The following is an 18965-nucleotide window of genomic DNA, read 5'->3' as shown; positions in this document are numbered from 1 at the left end:
TGTGCTGGCACTCTTATCAGAGTTCCCTCCCCGTCCGTGGGGCTTTCGTGGTCTGGACCCCTCAGTCTGTATCCTGCTGCAGTTGTCGGTGGGGCAGGGGAGGAGCAGCCGGTCCTCCCCACCCTGGTGGCCCTGTCGGGGTCCTCCTCCCTTGGGGCCACCCAGGCCTCACAGGCAGCACCTGCCCCGCTCTGAGGGCCCTGGCGCTCTGGGAGGGGGGGTGGTCCTAACCTTGTACGTCTCCCAGTTCCGGAAGAAGTTGACCGAGCCATCCAGGCGCCTCTGGATGACCGTCCAGCCCCCGGGGTCGTGCCTCTGGTCGCACCACACCTGCATGAGGCGGTTGGTGTTCTCTGGCTTCACCAGGTAGATGGAGCTGGTGTCATGGCCGTCCTCCAGGGCCTGCAGGCAGTCTCTCCATGGGCCTGGGGACACGGGTGTGCATGCGTCACAGACCGCCCTGTCACCTGGCCCCCGAGTCGCATCCTCCCCTTCTCCCCTCCGCCGGCTGCACCCAGAGCAGCACAGCCTTGGGCCGGGCTCCAGCTGGAAGCCACAGGCCTGCAGGGCACTGCTTTGGGTTTGTGAGTCTGAGAAGTAACGTAGTGTAAAGACACGAGCCCAGGACTTGGGGGTCTGGACACCTGGGTTCTGGGCACATTTTCACCCCTGACTCCCACAAGGTGTGGTTGGCCGAGTTTCCTTCCTTGCCAAACCGTCTGTTTCCCCCTTCTGTAGAGGCAGCTCATGTTTACCTCATGGAACTGTACAGATGGCTGGGATATTTGTGTGCAAGTCCGGGAGTGATTTTTCTAAGTTGTTTTATTGGCAAAAGGATATGTGAGCCTGCTGAGGGGCAGCAGCATCTGTCAGCACCTTGTGGGGCTCCGCCTGGTCAGTGAGCCTGGCTTGCTGCCCTTCCCAGCCTGGCTGACTCCACACCAGCCTTCCCAGGGACGGTGCTTGGGGACAGTTGCTGCAGTTCACTTCTATTGGGTCACAGGGGCCCCAGCGGTGCCCAGAACCTGTAGCCAGAAATTTTGGGACATTTCTGGGATTCAGACACTGGCCTCCAGATATCTTTTGGGGGGACTTAGCTTTCTGTTCATCACTTGGTTGTGTCCAACTCTTTGCGACCCCATGGACTGTAGCCCTTCAGGCTCTTCTCTCCACAGAATTTCCCAGGCAAGAATACTGGGGTGAGTTGTCATTCCTTCTCCAGGGGATCTTCCCAACCCAGGGACTGAACCCAGGTCTCCTGCATTGAAGGCAGATTCTTTACCGTCTGAGCCATCAGGGAAGCATTGGAAGGACTGATGCTGAAGCTCCAATACTTTGGCCACCTGATGAGAAGAGCCAACTCATTGGAAAGGACCCTGATACTGGGAAAGATTGAGGGCAGGAGGATAAGGGGGTGGCAGAGGATGAGATGTTTGGATAGCATCACCGACTCAATGGACAGGAATTTGAGCAAATTCCGGGAGATAGTGAAGGACAGGGGAAGACAGACAGTGAAGGACTGGTGTGCTGCAGTCAATGGGGTCACTAAGACTACAACACAACTTAGCAAGATGAACAATAGAAATGTTTCTGTTTAGCTCTATCAGTATATTCCAGAGCAAGTTCACCAAGGACCAGGCGCTCAGAGCTCACGTTTCAAGGTCCATGAGCTTAAAGGATGGTGTCCAGCACATCCCAATCCATGGCTCTTCTGAAACTGTTCCAGAGGGATTCTGTGACCTGTGACTTCCCTGAGCTTGGACAGTGGGGTCAGAGCAGGTGGGGGTCACTGTGAGAGGTCTTTCACCCCTTCCCCTCTTTCCCTGGCAGTGGTTTCCCGTGTTTGAACATTGGTCATGTCCGCAAGAGGGCACAAACCCGAGTCACTAGGAGCCAAATAAGCTGGGTTCATCCTAATTGATCTGAGGAAACTTCAGATGTTTCTCAGGACCTAGCCATTGAACTGTCTATTTTTAAATAATATCACCACACACAGCTTCAGCTTCTCTTCAAAGCAGTCCCAAACTGAAGAATGGTTCAGACCAAAAATCGTAAGAAAACTCCATCTTATTCCATTTGTGCATGTGTTTGTTCAACAACTGTTAATATTGAGTCTTGGCCCTGGCAGGTCCTGTGCTGGACGGTGGAACCCTTCTCTTGACCTGCATTCCCATGGATCCAATCCTTTCTGTGCGTGGGGGAACGAGGTGGACAGGCACAGGTGGCAGGTGTATGTAGCTTTTCCCGTGTTGATCAGACTTCTCACACTCCCTCATGGCAGTGATGGGGCTGGATTAGTCCCCTGTGTTGGTTAAGCAGGATGAGGTTGGGTGTGGTCTCTGTCGGGCACCTCAGGTGGGCCTTTCCTGAGGCCTCATGGCGGTGCATGAGCGTCCTCACCTGGAACCTGCCAGCAGGGCACGGGCTGTCTTTTTCACCCTCTGTGCCCAGGGCCCAGCAGCACCGAGAAGAAAGATGGGTGTGGGCACTGACCGCTGACCACTGACCTCCTCCCTGCATCCTCCAGGGAGCGGCTGCTCACCCATTTACCCACTGGCCAGCCCTCTTGCCCCAAGCACCCACCCTGTAGCAGATACAACGCAAACAGCTACCTCCTTCTTTGCCTTGTGCCTCTTCCATCCCGAGGAGGGGAGCCCACACCTCCAGAAAGAACATTCATGATGGAGAAAAAGAAAAAATGGGTTGTGTTCGGCCCACGGCCCCGGGGACCCAGGCAGAGAATGGGAGTCTGTCCGTGGCAGCTGGAGCGGAGCGCGGAGCGGGGGTGGGAGGCCTCCCAGCTCAACACTGAGTCAGACACGCAAGAGAGGCTGCTGGATGCGAAAGCGGGTGACAGAAGGTCCAGCAGCCTGCAGAACAGCACCCACAGAAGACGAGCAGCCGGGCCTCTTCCTCTCCCTGCAGAGCTACAGCGGGTCCCATGGATCCTCAGGCAGAAAGGCCAGCGTGGAATGCGGGGGTGCCACGTGGGGAGAGTCTTGGTGGCCTGGGGGGTGGGGGCAGTCAGCCTCACCTGCACTGCCTGTCTGGGTTCCAGGAGTGGTCCAGCTTTGCCTTTGACATTTCTACAAACGGCTGTTTGTTTGTTTTTTTAAGAGGCAAGTGTTTTTAAATGTTTTGGGGCCACCAGTACTTTTAAACGTTTGGGGGATGCTCCAGGTCCTCTACCCAGAAAGACACACAAATTTGCTGATAATCAGAAGATAAATGAACCTCCAAACCCCAGATTGTGAAACCTTGGTGCTAAGAGAGTCTTGACTGGAGTGGAAATAATAATAAAATATTTCTACTAGCCGCCACTGCTGGGCATTTACTATGTGCCTCATCCTTGCATTTATACCTGAGATCTTCCTGACACACCTGCCAGTAGGCTCCCCCCCTCCACAGATAAGGACACTAGAGCGTGAGGACCTTGGGTGACACTCCCGAGGTCACCGTGACTGGTAGGGGGCAGGTGTGATACCTGCACGCAGGTGGTGTCCAGAGCCCACATCCTGAAGTCCTTTTCCTGCTCCGTGAGCAGACTGAACTGCAGGGCAGGGGCCTGGCTGGCTTCTCTCTGTGTCCCTACAGCTTGTGTTAATCGTTGCCCTGCAGCCAGGCTAAGAAAAATAAGAACTTACACCACTTCTTTGTCAAAGTGTTGTGCCTTTTAAAATCTTTCTTGATTTTTCTTCTGTGCTTACCTTTTAGTGTCCTTTGCCTGTTTTATAACTAGTTTAACTGTTTCAGTGTTTCTTGTGACGTATCAGCTTTCCTTTTCTGAAATGGTTTTTGTTGATTTCTTTTTACCGTTAGATTTGTGTTTATTCATGGCCACACTGGGGCTTCGTTGCTGTACTCTGGCTTTTCTCTGGTTGTGGCAAGCAGGCGCTGCTCTCTAGTTGCAGTGCTCCGGCTTTTCATTGTGGTGGCTTCTCCTGATACGGAGCACAGGCTCTAGGTTGCGAGGGCTTAATAGCTGCGGTGCACCGGCTTAGTTGCTCCATGGCATGTGGAATCTTCCCAGACAAGGGATCGAACCTGTGTCCCCTGCATTGGCAGGTGGATTCTTAACCACTGGACCACCTCCTCTTTTTTTAAAAAAGGCAAATGTAGCAATTCTTTCCTTTAAGACTTGTAGGTATGGCATGCTTTCTATAATCATGGGGTAACTGTGAAGTAGTATAGACGTGTTTAGTATTTTCTGCTGTTACTAAAATAGATCTCCGTGTGTCCCCTGCATGCTGCCCTTTATATGACACTGAGGACCTCCCATCCAGAGTGTGATCTCCCATTCCAGATGGTGATTCCTCAGACACCCCTGCAGAGCTCTAGAAGAGCTCCTGCATTCAAACACATTCCCTTTTCTTTTTAAAGGCTCCGGGGCAAGGGTCAGAAAATTAAATGGTGGACGAAAATTAGTCAGGAAAACACTTGGCATTGAAATGTTGGCAGCAATAAAATGATAAAGTAGCAGAAAACAGCAGCAGGGAGACTGTCATGCAGCTGCATTAAAATGACAAGAGTCAAAACACCCGCCTCTGATGAGAAACCCGTAACTGGTATGTGTACATGGTGTCTGGAGGAGGACATGGCTCCCACTCCAGTGTTCTTGCCGAGAGAACCCCAGGGACAGAGGAGCCTGGCGGGCTACAGTCCGTGGGGTCGCACAGAGTCAGGCACGACTGAGCGACTGAGCACATACATGACGTCATGGTGAAGGACTTGGCGAGCTGTTGGACTTTGACTCAGAAATCTGTGTGCCTGGGACGGGACCCCAAACTTGGAGTCAGGAGCCCTCGGCTCAAAGCTTGGTGGTCGCATCTCCTCACTGTGTGACTTTGAGCAGGTCCTCACTGAGCCTCTGCCTCCTCTTCTGTAATCAGAGAGAAAGGACGTTACTGTTCTGCGGGTCTCTGGAACACAGCACCCCGGCACAAGGCCAACCAGGGCAGGTGCCAGAGAGCGTTCGTGTTTCCTTGCCTTTGGCACTTGAAAGCTGGTAGTTTTAGAGCTGTCCACCCCAAACAAGCGACTGGATTTGCTTTTTTGATTCCCAAGACTAAGTGTAAGCTTATTTACTGATAGATATTTTCCATAAAGCCATATCGTAAAAGTCAGATTTCAGCGGAGAGGGCCACAAAGAAGCATTGGGATGAAGAATGGAAACCTTTTTTTGTCAATGAAGCTGCATCTTCGGCGTGCGGCGGGCGGGGCTCTCCTTAGAGAGTGCAGAGTGCCCAGCGGTGTTTCACTTGGCGCTCCTTCTGAAAGGGCAGCCCTGCCCAGAGTGCCAGGCCAACACTAACTCGGCAGCACCGAGGCTCTGAGTGCACGGAGCGCCCTGGCCTCCTCTCTATAAAGACCATATTTACACTCTCGGCGGAGCTGCGACCAGAACATTCCACGTGAAGAGAAGTGCCGTGGCTGAGCGGAGTCTTTGTGGTTCCCTGGAGGAGCAGCCCAGGGCGTGGAGGGCAAATGGGCCCTGGAGTCAGGAAGGCCTTGGGGAGAAGGGATGTTGGCCATGGGAACACAGAACAGACAGGTCTCGGGCCCCCAAGTCCCAGGGTCTGGCGAGCATTGGAGGTCTTCACGTTTGGGGCCCTAAGTGCCCTCCCGCTCCCTTCCTCCCCACTGGAGTTCCTCACCTCCCGGGAAGCCAGGAGCCACATATCGCTGGCCCGTCTGGGGCTCAGTGCCCCCAATGGCGGGGCCTCTCTGAGAAGCTGGGTTGGGGCCTGCAGTCAGCCCGGACCTCCAGGTGACTTCTTAGTCCCAGTGTCCTCCCTGTGGGTCTGAGGCAGACCACCTTCAGCCTGACTCGCCCACCCAGGCCCTGGTGAAGTGGGCTTACCAACTGCATCAGTTTTCAACACAATCACCCCTCCACCAGCGGAACGTGGCCGACTGGCCAAGGCCAGGAGCTGAGAGGTGGGTGGACATCGGACCTCTATGGCTCTTCTCTGTGGTGCCCTGAGGCTTGGGGAGAGGGCAGAGCCCTTCCCGGCCATGAGCTGGCCTAGACCATACCACTGGCCTGCCAGGCCTGACAGCAGCCTGGCCGTGAGCTGGCCTAGACCACGCCGCCGGCCCGCAGCCTGCCAAGTGTCTCTACCCCACATCTCTAGACTGGACCCCCTGAGCCCACGCAGAGGAGCCTGTGGCCTGAGGGAGACATTCTGGGGTGTCTTAGTCCATACGTGGGCCCTGGGGAGGGGCTTCTGTGACGTCACCAGGAAGCACTGCTCTTATGTGAGAACCGTGGGCTGGTTCCCATTATTCTCACAGACGGTCTGCCTCCAAGTCTTTTGGCCACTCTCTAACAGTTTTCTAACACAAGAAATGACTAGTTGTTGAAATTGGATTGGAGTATTCCACTCAAATCAATCATCTGAGCGCCAGGACACGTGGACTGCTTAGATGTGAGTCCGGCCCCCACCAGTTTCGGGACCTGTCTGGTGTCCCAGCTGAGGCTGGAGAGCTGACACCCAGATGTGGAGAGCAGGTACTGCCCGAGTCTCAGGCATACAGACAGCCGGGGAAACCACAGTTCGGTTGTGAACATCTATATTCTCTGTCAGTCACCACTTTTCGGTGAACACAAAACAATGACCTAACACAGGGACAGCTGGTACATTCCCAAAGCCATCTTGGCCAAGCTCCTGCAGCACCCGCCCCAGAGGTGACCCTCTGAGCATCGTTTCTGGTTCTTTTGGGGAAGGAGTCCAGATGCTTGTGCCTGCTATTCAGGCCCTTTAAGTCCTCGGACACTGAGCCCGATGCCTGGGGCTGACGTGCTTTTGAGGAGCTTTTGAAAAGAGTTTCAGGCCTAAAAAATTGTGTTAACTCTAAAATATGGGGGAAAAAAAAACGGCTAAGTCCAAGTTTATAAGCATACAATTAAATTTCTACAAAGTGTAACATCTTGTCAAGTACATTAAATTTAGAGTTCAAAAATGTTGTTACTTTTGAAAACAATTTGTAGGTTAGCTTTTTCTCACTTCCCAAGAATTCCTCAACATGCCTGATGTTTGCCGAGAACTCAGAGCCAACTATAAATTAATTGTGCTGCTCTTGGCCAGATACTTTCAAACGCTAAATTATTAAAAAAATTTTCCTTTCAAAATTTTTAGTTACACTGGATGTGCAAGGTGGGTATATTTCAGTGCACTTGGTACGTTCTGAGACCTCCCTGAACGAGAGCCCCTGGGGCCCAGGAAGAGCCTGAAGGGATTCCATTTTGCCTGTTTGACCTCAGGATAGACAGATAAGCAGCACTGCTTCCCAGAGAACACTTTGAAAAGCACAGTGTCCACTCCTGGGTGTCCACCAGTACCCTTGGGCAGGAGACAGATAGGGACTTCAAATTGATTTTAAGAAGAAAAGGAGTCAGATTAGGAGGGGCTGTGGGGGGTTCTCTGGGTGCAGAGCAGCTCCTTGAGGCTCCTCAGACTGGTGGGATGAAGCCCAGGACCCCCTGGCTGCAGCGATGAGAGTCTTCTCAGGGTACCTTGTGGAGGAGCTCTGTAGACCCCTGACTATGACCCCGCAGGTCCTGGATGGGCGCCTTTTTCCTATGGTTGGCTACCCTGTTCATCCTTCCCAAGAGAGGGAATCAGTTTACAGGCTTGTTCCTAGAGAACCTTATTTGCTTTCATTGATCACCTTTCACTTTTCCCAATGCCACACACCCCTCTTCATAAACTTTTCTGTATGTAATTTCACTGGGGTTTGACCACATACCAATGGGTAAGCATGCAATTCTAGTACTTCATCCTTTTTCCTCTTTCTGAGCACTGGACATCTGCTCAGCACCAAGTCTGATCTTCCTGGTTTCTTGACGATGGGGGCAGTGGTTCCGAGAGCTATCTGCCTGGTCCTCAGCCCTCCTCCAGGAAGCCTGCCCCTACCTCTGGAAGAGCTACTCAGTCCTCCTCGGAATTCCCATAGAGCCTTAAATGTCTGTCTTTACTGGAATATAGTCAGAAGGATGACTGCCATGGATGTAGAGCCTTTCACGTGCTGGGTGCTTTACACACTCTTATTTTAGACTCACAAGGCCTGGTTTGGAGCAGTCTCGCGACTGGGAAGTGGAGGATGTGGGGTTGGAATCCTGCTCTGCCTTCCATGCCCTGGTTCTTCCTACTGCCTTCTCAGGGCAGTGATCATGTGCTGACCCAGTTTAGCACCTGGAGTCACCTCTGGCCTCCCTCACCTTTCCCTGCCTCCCGTCTTCTCGCCACCATGAGCTGTGTTCCCTCTGTCATCTTCATTCTGTGTTTTTTTCCAGTTTGACAATCGGTAATAATAAATCCATCCAGTAACAGGGACTGCCCCACAACAGAGGATAATTAGCATCCAGATCAAACCTTGAGAAATGAAACCTGTTTTCTGGGGAAGCCTAGAGGGCCCGAAGTAGGATGCCTGCACGTTATGTTCAGGATGGTGGTGGTATTCGGTTGCCAAGTCGTGTCTGACTCTTTGCGACTCCATGCACTGCAGCACACCAGGCTTCCCTATCCTTCACTATCTCCCAGAGTTTGCTCAAATTCATGCCCATTGAACCAGTGATGCTATCTAACCATTTCCTTCTCTGTCCCCACCTTCTCCTTTTACCTTCAATTTTTACCAGCATCAGGGTCTCATCCAGTGAGTGGGCTCTTGGCAACAGGTAGCCAAAGCATTGGAGCCTCAGCTTCAGCATCAGTCCTTCCAATGAATATTCAGGGTTGACTTCCTTCAGGATGGACTGGTTCGATCTCCTTGCAGTCCAACAGACTCTCAAGAGTTTTCTCCAGCACAATTCGAGATGCTCAGCCTTCTCTATGGCCCATCTCTCACATATGTACATGACTAGGGCCAGGTGATTGAATTTTCTGTTCTTTTGGATGTTACTCTAGCATGCCACCTAAGATTGCTTGATTTCAACATTTGGAAATTTTTTTTTTAAAAAAGCTATTATATTTGTCACTTAAACTGTAACTTTCCTAGCAAAATTTCTCTCTGTGTGTACAGTAATTTTAACTTAAATTATTCGAAAAATCTATTCAGGGAAAGTCACTTATTCATTTGAAAAAATGACATAAAAGCATTCCAGGCCCTGCAGCTTATTGGCTCATCTTGTGATGAAAGGCCAGGATCCAGGGTGTTCTTCCTCCAGGGTCATCGCAGGAGCATCTGAAGTGCTGCAGGGGAAGTGGGGTGGTAGTCTCGTTGTCCCTGGGGCAGTCTCAACGTCTGCCTTCCTTGCTCGCTGCTGACCAAGACCACTGGGACTTTTATAACAGTGCTCGACTTTGTTCAACTACTTTCAACAAACCTAGCCAGCCTTGTCTTAGACGCTGTAGTATGATGCTAACTTAATTCTGCCTCCTTTGTCATTTTTTTTCTGGGGCAGCATCCCAGGGTTAGCGTACAGTCCACTGCATAAATCCACCAGAGCAATCCTTTCCTGTGACTGGTGAGCTGGCCAGAGAGCTCTGAGCTCCAAGATTTTCTAGATTACATTCATTCTGCCAAGTGCCAAACTGTTGGGATTTCCAGGCCGAAGGATGCCAACTCACCACTTGTAATGATAACAAGTTGATGGTTTATCTCCCAGGGCTGTAAACAGCCTGAGGATTTAGCCGAATGTCCCCCCTGGAACATGCCCGAGTAACGGAGGAGAGCTTGCCATGGTGCTCTGCTCCAAGGTACCCCAGGGGGAGAGCACATGTGCTCAGTCGCTCAGTCGTGTCCGACTCTCTGTGACCCCATGGACTGCAGTCCGCCAGGTTCGTCTGTCCATGGGATTTCCCAGGCAAGAATGCTGGAGCGGATTGCCAGTCCCTTCTCCAAGTGATCTTTCCAACCCAGGGATCAAACCCGCGTCTCCTGCATTGGCAGGCAGATTCTTTACCACTGAGCCACCTGGGAAGCCCCAGGAGGAGAGCAGAGAAAGCAAAGCTGGGAGGAAGATGACCCCACTCGAACTCAAGTGGCATCTGTTTATGAAGAAGCTAGCAAAGAATGCTCTTTGAAATATCACTGGATGACGTCGTTCCTAATGAATTTGGGAGTCTTATGTTCTTTAACAATAACATTCTAGAAGCAAAACAGCACAGGCTCTGGAGGCAAGAGAGCCAAGTTGGGTTTTCCCGCGGCCTGTGTGACTCCAAAGGCCACGTGCCGGGTGGCCACAGCCTCGCCATCCTCACAGTGCCTCTCGGCAGCCCTCACCGGAGAGACCGCTGCTTGACCTCCAGAAGGAATGGAAGACACGAGTGACCGATCTCGTTCTCTGTTTTAGACCACAACCGAACGTACATATTTCCTGCCTCGTAGGGGGAAATAAAATATACAGGGAGGGGACTTGCCTGGCGGTTCAGTGGTTAAAAGCCACGTCTCCAATGCAAGATGCCCATGTTTGATCCCTGGTTGGGAAACAAAAATCCCACATGCTGCAGGGTGATGTTAAAATAGCCTTTCTCTCTCTGTCTCTCTCTTTCTCTCTGTCTCTCTCTATATAAAAAATCCATCTAGGAAAACAGTCTTGTTAGGGTTGTCTGTGGCTCCATGGCCGGGGAACAACCGTTGTGAGGGATGGGTGGTTTCTATGTTTTCTCTGTGAAGCAGAGTGATTGCCACCTGTTGTGGCCCCAAGAACAAATCATAGCTACTGAATTTTATATATTTAGGGTTAACATAGTTAAAGAAGTCGGGACTTCAGACTAGGCGTTAAACTGCTGAGTAGAAGTAACCCCAGAGAACTGGCCCAGGCTTGATACAAATGAAACATCAGATTTATTGACAGCTTCAGCTGGGTCCATTGATGGGAAGTCAGGTGCATATTGTGTTTTCTGTGGGAGAACTCTGTTGTTTTAGAAACTCTGTAGCATGAGGCTAGCTTAGGTCTACTTCCTTTATCCTATATTCACAGTGATGATGTCTCTGTTATCAGAACCATGAGAGTTCTAATAATAGACCTCACAAATCTAGCTGATCTTTTATGGGGAGCTGTCTGGAACCCGGTACATGAAGTTGTGATGGAGCATCAGGTCCCAGGCAGCTGGCACTGGAGGTCAAGTCAAGCATCTATAGAATGATGTTCACACCAGTTCCCCCCAGGCTTTCCATGGCAATTTCCAGCATCCCAGAGTCATTAAGACAGACTTGGGTCTGAACTTTGGCTGAGCCAAGGCTGTGCAATCTTCCCTAAGTTGCTTAACCTCTCTGAACCTTAATAGCCTGGAAGTTACAAGTCCCGGGACCAGTGTTGGCTCTGTCACTGACAGACTCCGGAATGAGCAGGCTATGCCAGGGGACCCAAGAGGCTCCTAAAAAGCTCCAGAATTTTATGATTTTAAGGTCCCTTCTCTATCCACTGAGAAAACAAACCGAGCTGATTATGCTTTTCTCTGGAGAAAAAACAGCTGGAAATGCCTATTCCTTTTGGTTTTTAAAGATGCATTTAGATAAGGCCTCCCTGTGGCAGCTGGAGGCCACACTCTATTTTCTTCTCTGGTTGGTGCCTAGGATGGTGCTATGGCAGGAGGGCTGGCATGCGCATGGCGGTGCCCAGGCTGGGCTGAGGGGTTGTGTCCTGGGCCTCGCAGGACCACCTTGAGAGCAGGCCAGACCCGAGGCTCCATGCTGTCCTTTCCTGGGCCTTTTAGAGAGTGACCCCTGCGTCCTTCCTCTTTAACAGATCTGACTGATGTACGTGCACAGGGCATGGAGGTGAGGAAGAGGTCAGGGACTCGTGAGTGTGAGGAACAGTGGTGGGGGGAGGGAGGGCAGCAGCCGCTCCAGGACACCCCGGGCAGAGGGCCATAAGACCCCCTCCCCACCCCAGGGAAAATGGCCACAGGCAGGACCATTTGGCCCAGGTCTCGTCACAAACGTCACCCTCATGGAAATGCCCTTAGGTCTGGCCAGATGGAGAGAGACAGGACAAAACCCAAGTGAGGCGCCAGGGAAGCCAGGAGCTTGCCTGGGCCTTGTCACTCAGGCTCTCAGCGGCCTGGGTCTGGCCTGGGGCCAGCCTGTTACTGTCTGGCTGGGAACAAGCTGGTGAGTGCAGCGTCAGATAAGTGGCCACGGCCGCCTCAGTCCCCCGGGGAGGGGTGTGCTGCAGGCAGAGCGGCCGGGACAGCAAGGAGAAGAGGAGGTGGCTCTGAGGCTGTGGAATGAGAGATTTAGAAGCTGCCAGGGTGCGAGTGCCGAGGTGCTTAATTGCAGAGGTGTCTGTGGCCGCGTGATGTCCATGGACCAAAGGAGCTGGTGGCCGAGGGCAGAGAGGGAAGTTTCGTCTAAGACCAGAACCTGCTCCAAGCTCTCAGCACAGGCTGGCTCAGAGCTCTCTGCCGATTGGCTGGAGAGACTATCTGCCTTTTCCTCCTGCCTGGTCCAACACCAGGAAAGGGGAGGACCTCCCAGCCTCCCTGCAGCCTCTGCCCACCCCTTTTAGCTTCCGCAGCCAGGTGTTCAGTCTGGGGGAGATGGGGGACATGCCTCGTGTGGGAAGCTCAGTGGTCAGATGAGTCACAAGAAAGCAGTTACCAACAATCGGTACCAACATTTGGGAGGGCTTTGCTTAAAAAAAAAAAAAAAAGTTAATTATAGTGCATTCCGATGATCTCCATGATAAAATCACTGCTGTTCCCTCCATGCTGGTGGGCTTCCTTCAGTGGGAGGGAAAGGGGTTGGTCCCACCTAGGAGCCTTGGAATGCACACAGTCTGGACTGAATTATGCATGTGAAGAAGCAGTGGAGCTGGGCCACTTGAGGGACTAGGATAGGACCAGGCCCCTGGGTCTTTGCATGGACTTATCTCCATGGGGGACCCACTTGTAACTCAGTTGCCCAACTCATGAGTCCACCTGGTAAACTGTTACAGAGCCTTCAGGAGGCAACACCAACATCCCCAACTCTGTCCAACTTGTCCCTTGTACTCCAGGCAGACTCAGTCATGCCGCCCTATACACCTAGTGCCGTAGGCCCTCACACACCATCTGTGGTCACTCAGCACCCTGTAGTGCTACCATGGTGACTGCACAGTCCATGGTTTTCACTGCATTCCTGATTTCCGGTACTTTGTTACGTTGGTCCCATAAGTTCTCACGACATTCTGGAAATGTTGGCCTTGCAGGTGCTCCCTCTCAGCGAAATCCCTTGTCAGACCTGAGGTGCTGATTTTGGGGTTGAGAACTGGTAGGCCGCAGACGTGAGGTCGTGAAGAGTCGGACATGGCTGAGTGACTAAGCACAGCACGCAGCACAGATGGGTTCCAGTGCATTCATGAATCTGCCACCTCCCTCCAGACTAAATTCCTGAAGGTTAGGACTGTCGTTTTCACACAGTCCAGCACTGTGATTGGCAAAGAGGAGGGGCTCAGCTATTGTTGGCTGCCCCTACATGATGTATATCATGTGCCTGATTGCATTGAGTTTCCACAGCAACCCTGTAATGTTATGACTCTTGTCCCCATTTTACACAGGAAAAAATGAGGCTCAGAAGAGTTAAGTAACTTCCTCACGAGCGAACAGTTAGCAAAAGGTAGAGCCTGGATGCAGACTTAGGTCTTTGTTCCTCCATTTTGTAGCTGGCAGCTTAGTTGAAGCTCAGGAATGTCTTGGGATTGTTGAGTCAGAAACCAGAGATGCTTAAGCTAGAGGAGACCTATTGCATAAACATTGAGGTCAGCCTGCCTCGTGTTGGAATTACAATATTCAGCTGAGCCTTCACTTGGTGCCCAAGGGCACGTCTTACCCTCTGTGTGTCCTATCAGGTGTATTAGCATACTCTGGCCTCTCTGGTGGAACTTCCTAGTGGCTCAGCGGTAAAGGATTCGCCTGCAATGCAGGAGATGTGGGTTCGATCCCTGAGTCAGAAAGATCCCCTGGAAAAGGAAATGGCAACCCACTCCAGTATTCTTGCCTGGGAAATCCCATGGATGGAGGAGCCTGGTGGGCTGCAATTCGTGGGGTCACGGGAAAGTCAGACTTAGCAGCTGAACAACAACGAACAACAAATGAACCAGTCATCAGCTGTAGAATGCAGAGCTAAACATGGACTGTCTTTTATTAATAAATTTCAATCTCCTGTTTCAAGATAAAGAGACCAAGATCAGAGGAAACTCATAGCTGCCATGTAATGAAACTTACCATGGGCCCAGAACTCTGCTAACCACGTTTTGCAGTATTTCATTTAATTCTCGGGTAGGCACTATCGAAACCCATCGCCAATTGGCAGATGGGGAAACTGAGGCTCTGGGGGGCAAAGACTTGCCTAATGTCCCAGAGCTGATCAGTGGTGAAATCAGAATTTGAACCCAGGTCAGTCTGCTCCAGAGCACAAGTCGTCAACCTGCACACCCAGTAGAAGGCTTTGCTGTGAGTAAGATGTCCTGCCCTGCTCCTACATCCCCGCCCCCCACCCTGGACCTGCAGACAATGCCGCCCTTGTCTTCCACATGGGCCACCCTCCTGCACTCAGGTTCAGTCCCTCTCTGGAATTAGCAAGAAGCTGCTCTTCCCAGTACTGGTGGTTATTTTCAGAAGTGTGAAATAAGTGTAAAACAGGATATTTTCAGTAAAAATATCTCCCTGCTTATATAACGAAGTGGTACAAATGTCACTGACTAAAGCAGATACGTGGTTACTTTCTGCAAAGACGGTTGTAGTCCTCACCCACCAGCCCCTTTGGAAGACTCGATGAATAACCCTGAGGGCTGGACTCACGCTACCCCTGCCCAGGGTGCAGATGCCCAGAGTCCTAGCACACAGAGGAGTCAGCCCCAGCTTTAAAGTGAAAAGACTGAATTCAGACCCAGCGTGAGCAAGTCACTCATCCTCTCAGTTAACCTTCCATAAGGAGCTGCAGGGGTTAAGGAGGTAACATACACGAAAGTGCCCGGCGCCAATGTCTGGGCCAAGCTTCAGAACCTATCAATAGTCGCATTCCTCCCCCATCATGATATTCTGAGAATTACCATATTTTAAGATGAAACACGTATTTAAGAGTGTGTGAAATCATCACTGGAAATTCTAGACTGCAGCAGACTCTAGGAAATGTGTGGGCTTTAGAAAGTGCTTCTTCCTAGGGAGAGTAGGCCCCTCCCTACCACGTGTTCATCCTACTTCTGCTGTGATAACACTTTCTTTTCCTCTGGTCTGTTGTTTCTTCCATGAACATTCACTGAATGCCAGTTCTGTGCCAGGCACATTACGAGCACTGATAGGAGCGCTCATCCTATCTACCAGCACAGAGCACCTCACGCAGAGCCCAGAGAACTCAGGCCTGGGGTTTTTCCTAGCAGAAGCCAGAAAATATTTGCTGCCTTCCAACATTTCCCCGTTTCCTGGTTCTACCTTGGGGCATCCATCTGAGGACCGTGGACCCCCTCTCACCCCGCCGGCTCTAGCAGCTTGGCCCCAGGGACCGCCGGGGGATTGCACAAGCCTTTGGCCTGGCTTCATCTTGCCACTATTACTCCCCTGCTTGCAGTCACAGCCAAGAGAGGCCCGGTGCCCAGCTCCGAGGCCCAGATGTTGCAGGGCTGCGCAATGTCAGGAAGGACTTACCCGATGGCTTGTCTGTGGAGGATGGGAGGCTGGTGAGGGTGGGCATGGTGGGCAGAGGGGGCGGCAGCACCTTCAGGTTCTGATCGCTCTGGATCTCATTGGTGGAGATCTGGTTGATGATGCGGTTGTAGGGGGGCGGCTGGTAGACGCGGGGCGGGGCAGCGGGGGGTGGCTGGGGCACAGGCCGGGCGGCGGGCACCCTCTGGCAGTGCTCCTCCAGCTGGGCGATGATCTCGGACTGGTTGTGGGCCAGCGTGGCCAGATGCTGGTACTTGTGCTCCAGGTCCTTGTACTTGCTGGCCAGCTGCAGCATGTCAGCCGTCTGGTTGAGGATGCGGTTCTCCAGCTGCGAGAGCTCAAGCGCGTTGTCCCGCTTGCGGATGATCTCGTGCAGGAGCTGCATGTAGAGCTGGGTGACCCGCGAGTTCATGTTGCGGCTCTCCTTGCGCAGCAACTTCACCTCGCTCACAATGCCGCCGTCCACCTCCACCAGCTGCTGTAGCGTCTCGATCTGCCGCTTCTGCTTAAGCAGCTCGTTGTTGAGCAGCTCCAGCTCCTGCTTGTGCACCCGGTTCTCCAGGAGCACCTCGGGCTCCTTGGAGTTGACGCAGATGGCGCCTGTGACCCGCTGCTGGGGCACGATGAAGGTGTAGGTGCACTTGTCCGGGGACTCGCCGGCCCGCTTGTACCTGTTCAGGTAGACAAACTCGCCGGGTGAGCCCTCCTCGGTGCCCTCCAAGCCATCCTTCTGGCTCGCCGCCGCTCCCAGGGCGGCCAGCAGTCCCAGCCACCAGCATGTCACGCACAGCGGCCTCATGGTCCTTGCACACCAGGGGTTCGTCTTTGCGAGCAGAGCCTACGAAACCCTGAAAGTAAACAGAAGAGCAGACTCAGTAATGGTTATGTCACGGCCCAGCGGCCGGTGCCATAAATGAGCTCAGCTTTCTCGTTGGGCAGCTGTTTCCGAAAACGCTGCTTCAGGAGGCAGCCCTTCTGGGAGCCGCAGGACGGGACAGGAGGCCTGGCAGAGGTGGAAAAGATTCAGGAGGGGACTGGGGCATGTGCAAGGCAGCAGACCGAGGCCCCGCCACTCCTGGGGCCAGCTAGTGCCCGTGGCCCTCTCGTCGAGCACCTGGCCTGGAGTCCGAGAACCATAGGAGGGCAGCTTGAAGCTGGGAGGGGAGGCAGAGGAAAGTTTGGCCTGTCTCCTTCCTCCTCTGCCTCACACTCCTCAGACCGTTAGGTCTCCCCCTGGACATGTCCTTTGTAACACCCATCACTGATGAGATGAATCTGAACTCTGTGTGATCTCTTCATGGATCTGTGCTCCCTGAGGGCCAGCACTGTGTCTGTTCTCATCCTGTATCCTCAGGTTGCTGCACTCAGGAAGCTGTCCGCAAATGTTTGTTAAATGAATGATCCATTAGACGTGGTGTGGGACGTGTTCGGTTTGTAGTGGACAACGTCAGTGGAAAGATGCGTCCAGTCACATGGCTTCAGTCTGTGTGTTAGCCAAGCTACAGAGCAGACAACTGAGCTTTGCTAAATGCACCTATTTTCAACAGGCAGTACCCACACTGTCCCCATCATTGCAACATGATTTAGCCAGGTGGGAGCAGGAAAGAGACACGTGTCACTAGATTAGTTTCAGTTCTGTTCTTAGACCACTTGTTCCTTCCCAAGATATCCATGGAACACCTGGGGTGTGCTAGGCGGTATGCTGGCTACTGGAGGTGCAGCTGCAAACAGGACAGAGTCAGCCCTGCCCTCAGCCGGCTTACCCATCATCTCAGAGCCCCTGAGTGCCAGGAGGCAGAAGTGGTGAATGCAATGGAAGGGTAGAACAGGGAACTGACCTAACCAGAGGGGTCAGGAAAGCTTCCCTGAGAAAGTGACCTTCATGCTGACCCCAGAGGGATGAGGAGGAGCAAGCCAGGCCAAGAAGGAGGGGACAGACGTGTGCGGCTCACTCCTCTCACCCACTCAAGGACGTGGCTCCAGCCGTTCTTCCGCAGCTCCTCGGCGTGATCACATTTTCCCTATGATCATGATTTCTTTCAGCCTAAAAGAAAATCTTCTCTTGACTTCATGTCCCTTCTCCAGCTACTGTTCCATTTCTCTGCTCCCCTTTTTAGCAAAACCCTCTGAAGAGTTGCCCACACCCTCCCCAACCATTTCCAGAAAGTTCTCTCTTCCTGTTCTCTTGAGCTCATTCCTATCAGACCTGCCCCCTCCCCTTGGTTCCGAGTGTCCTGGACAGGATCACCAGGGGCCTCTCTTTCCAGACCAAAGGCTCAGTTCTTGGTCCTTGCTGATGTTTTGCCTCTCAGCACTGCTGGACGTGGCAGATCACTCCCTCCTGGGGCCTCCTTCCCCAAACACCATCCTTTCCTCCCGTCTCACTGGCTGCTCCTCAGTCTCCTTTGCTGGTTCACCCCCTCCCCACCCCAGTCCTGTCCTGAGCGGGGAGGGGGTGGCAGGGCTCAGTCCTCAGACATCTTCTGTGATCATCTTCGGTGATCTCATTCAGTCTAGTCTGAGGACTTCCCCCTGCCCCTCTGAGTCCAGACTCATATGTCTAACTGCCTCTTTGACATTTATGCTCAACTACTCTACTGCTACTGCTATGGGCATCTCAGCCATAACTTATCCAGAAATGAATCCCTGGGGTTTCCCAAGTCTCCATCCCAACCTGTTCATCCCAGTTTTTCCTAGGTTAGCAAATGGCAACTCTGTTCTTCTGATTGCTCAGCCAACAAACTTGAAGTCGTCCTTGACTCCTTTCTTCCCATCATACCCCACGTCTAAGTCACCACCAGATTATCACAGCAATATCCTGGGACTATTCCCAGGATCCTACGGCTTCTCCCCACCTCCCCTGGTACAGCCCACCTTCACCTCTCGCCTGGACCAGACTGGTCATGCTACTCCTGTCCTTGCCTTTCCAGGCTGTCCTCAACCCGGCAGCCAGAGTGAGCCTTTTAAAAAAGTCAAATCAGGTCACTCTGCTGCTCAAAGTGCTCTGGTGGCTCCTCGTCTTGGAGAAGCAGCTAACAGGTCTCTAAGGCCCCCCGCTCTGGCCCTGTTTCCTCCCTGACCTCATCTCCAACTCGTCTCATCCTCGCTCACATGCTCCAGCCACGCTGGCCTCCTGGGTGTTCTTCAGGCTTGCTGATGGCGAGGGGCCTTTGCACTTGCCCCAGTCCAGAACACTCAGCCACTTCCTTGATGCGTGCTCTCTCGCCGCTCTCAGGTCTTTGCTGAAATATCACCTTCCCAGTGAAACTTTCCCTGCTTACTTAAAATTGTGACCTAGCCACCTTCCCCCTCCAGAGTCCACGTCACCATCAGTCATGTGGCGTCTGCCTACCCATGCCTGTGAATGGAAGCTCTCCG

General features: G+C 52.6%; 2 protein-coding genes across 22 annotated transcripts in view; one reads left to right on the top strand and one right to left on the bottom strand.

Annotated features, from left to right (window-relative positions):
• RALGPS1 (Ral GEF with PH domain and SH3 binding motif 1) overlaps window positions 1–18965 on the top strand; it is a 295428-nt gene that overhangs the window by 165690 nt on the left and 110773 nt on the right. The gene's annotated exons all lie outside the window — the stretch shown is intronic.
• Window positions 1–18965, bottom strand: part of ANGPTL2 (angiopoietin like 2) — a 35793-nt gene that overhangs the window by 5907 nt on the left and 10921 nt on the right. Inside the window, exons 2-3 of the mRNA XM_081587246.1 lie at window positions 15570–16435; window positions 232–425 (exon numbers count right to left, since the gene is read on the bottom strand). Of these exons, the coding sequence (XP_081443372.1) occupies window positions 232–425; window positions 15570–16386 (1011 nt within the window). The 5' untranslated portion in view covers window positions 16387–16435. The remainder of the gene's footprint in view (window positions 1–231; window positions 426–15569; window positions 16436–18965) is intronic.

This window comes from Giraffa tippelskirchi, chromosome 4 (genome assembly GCF_054371585.1).
Source record: "Giraffa tippelskirchi isolate mGirTip1 chromosome 4, T2T-mGirTip1v1.2.pri, whole genome shotgun sequence".
In the NCBI taxonomy this organism is placed as follows: domain Eukaryota; kingdom Metazoa; phylum Chordata; class Mammalia; order Artiodactyla; family Giraffidae; genus Giraffa; species Giraffa tippelskirchi.
This window is presented reverse-complemented; position numbering and strand designations above follow the sequence as displayed.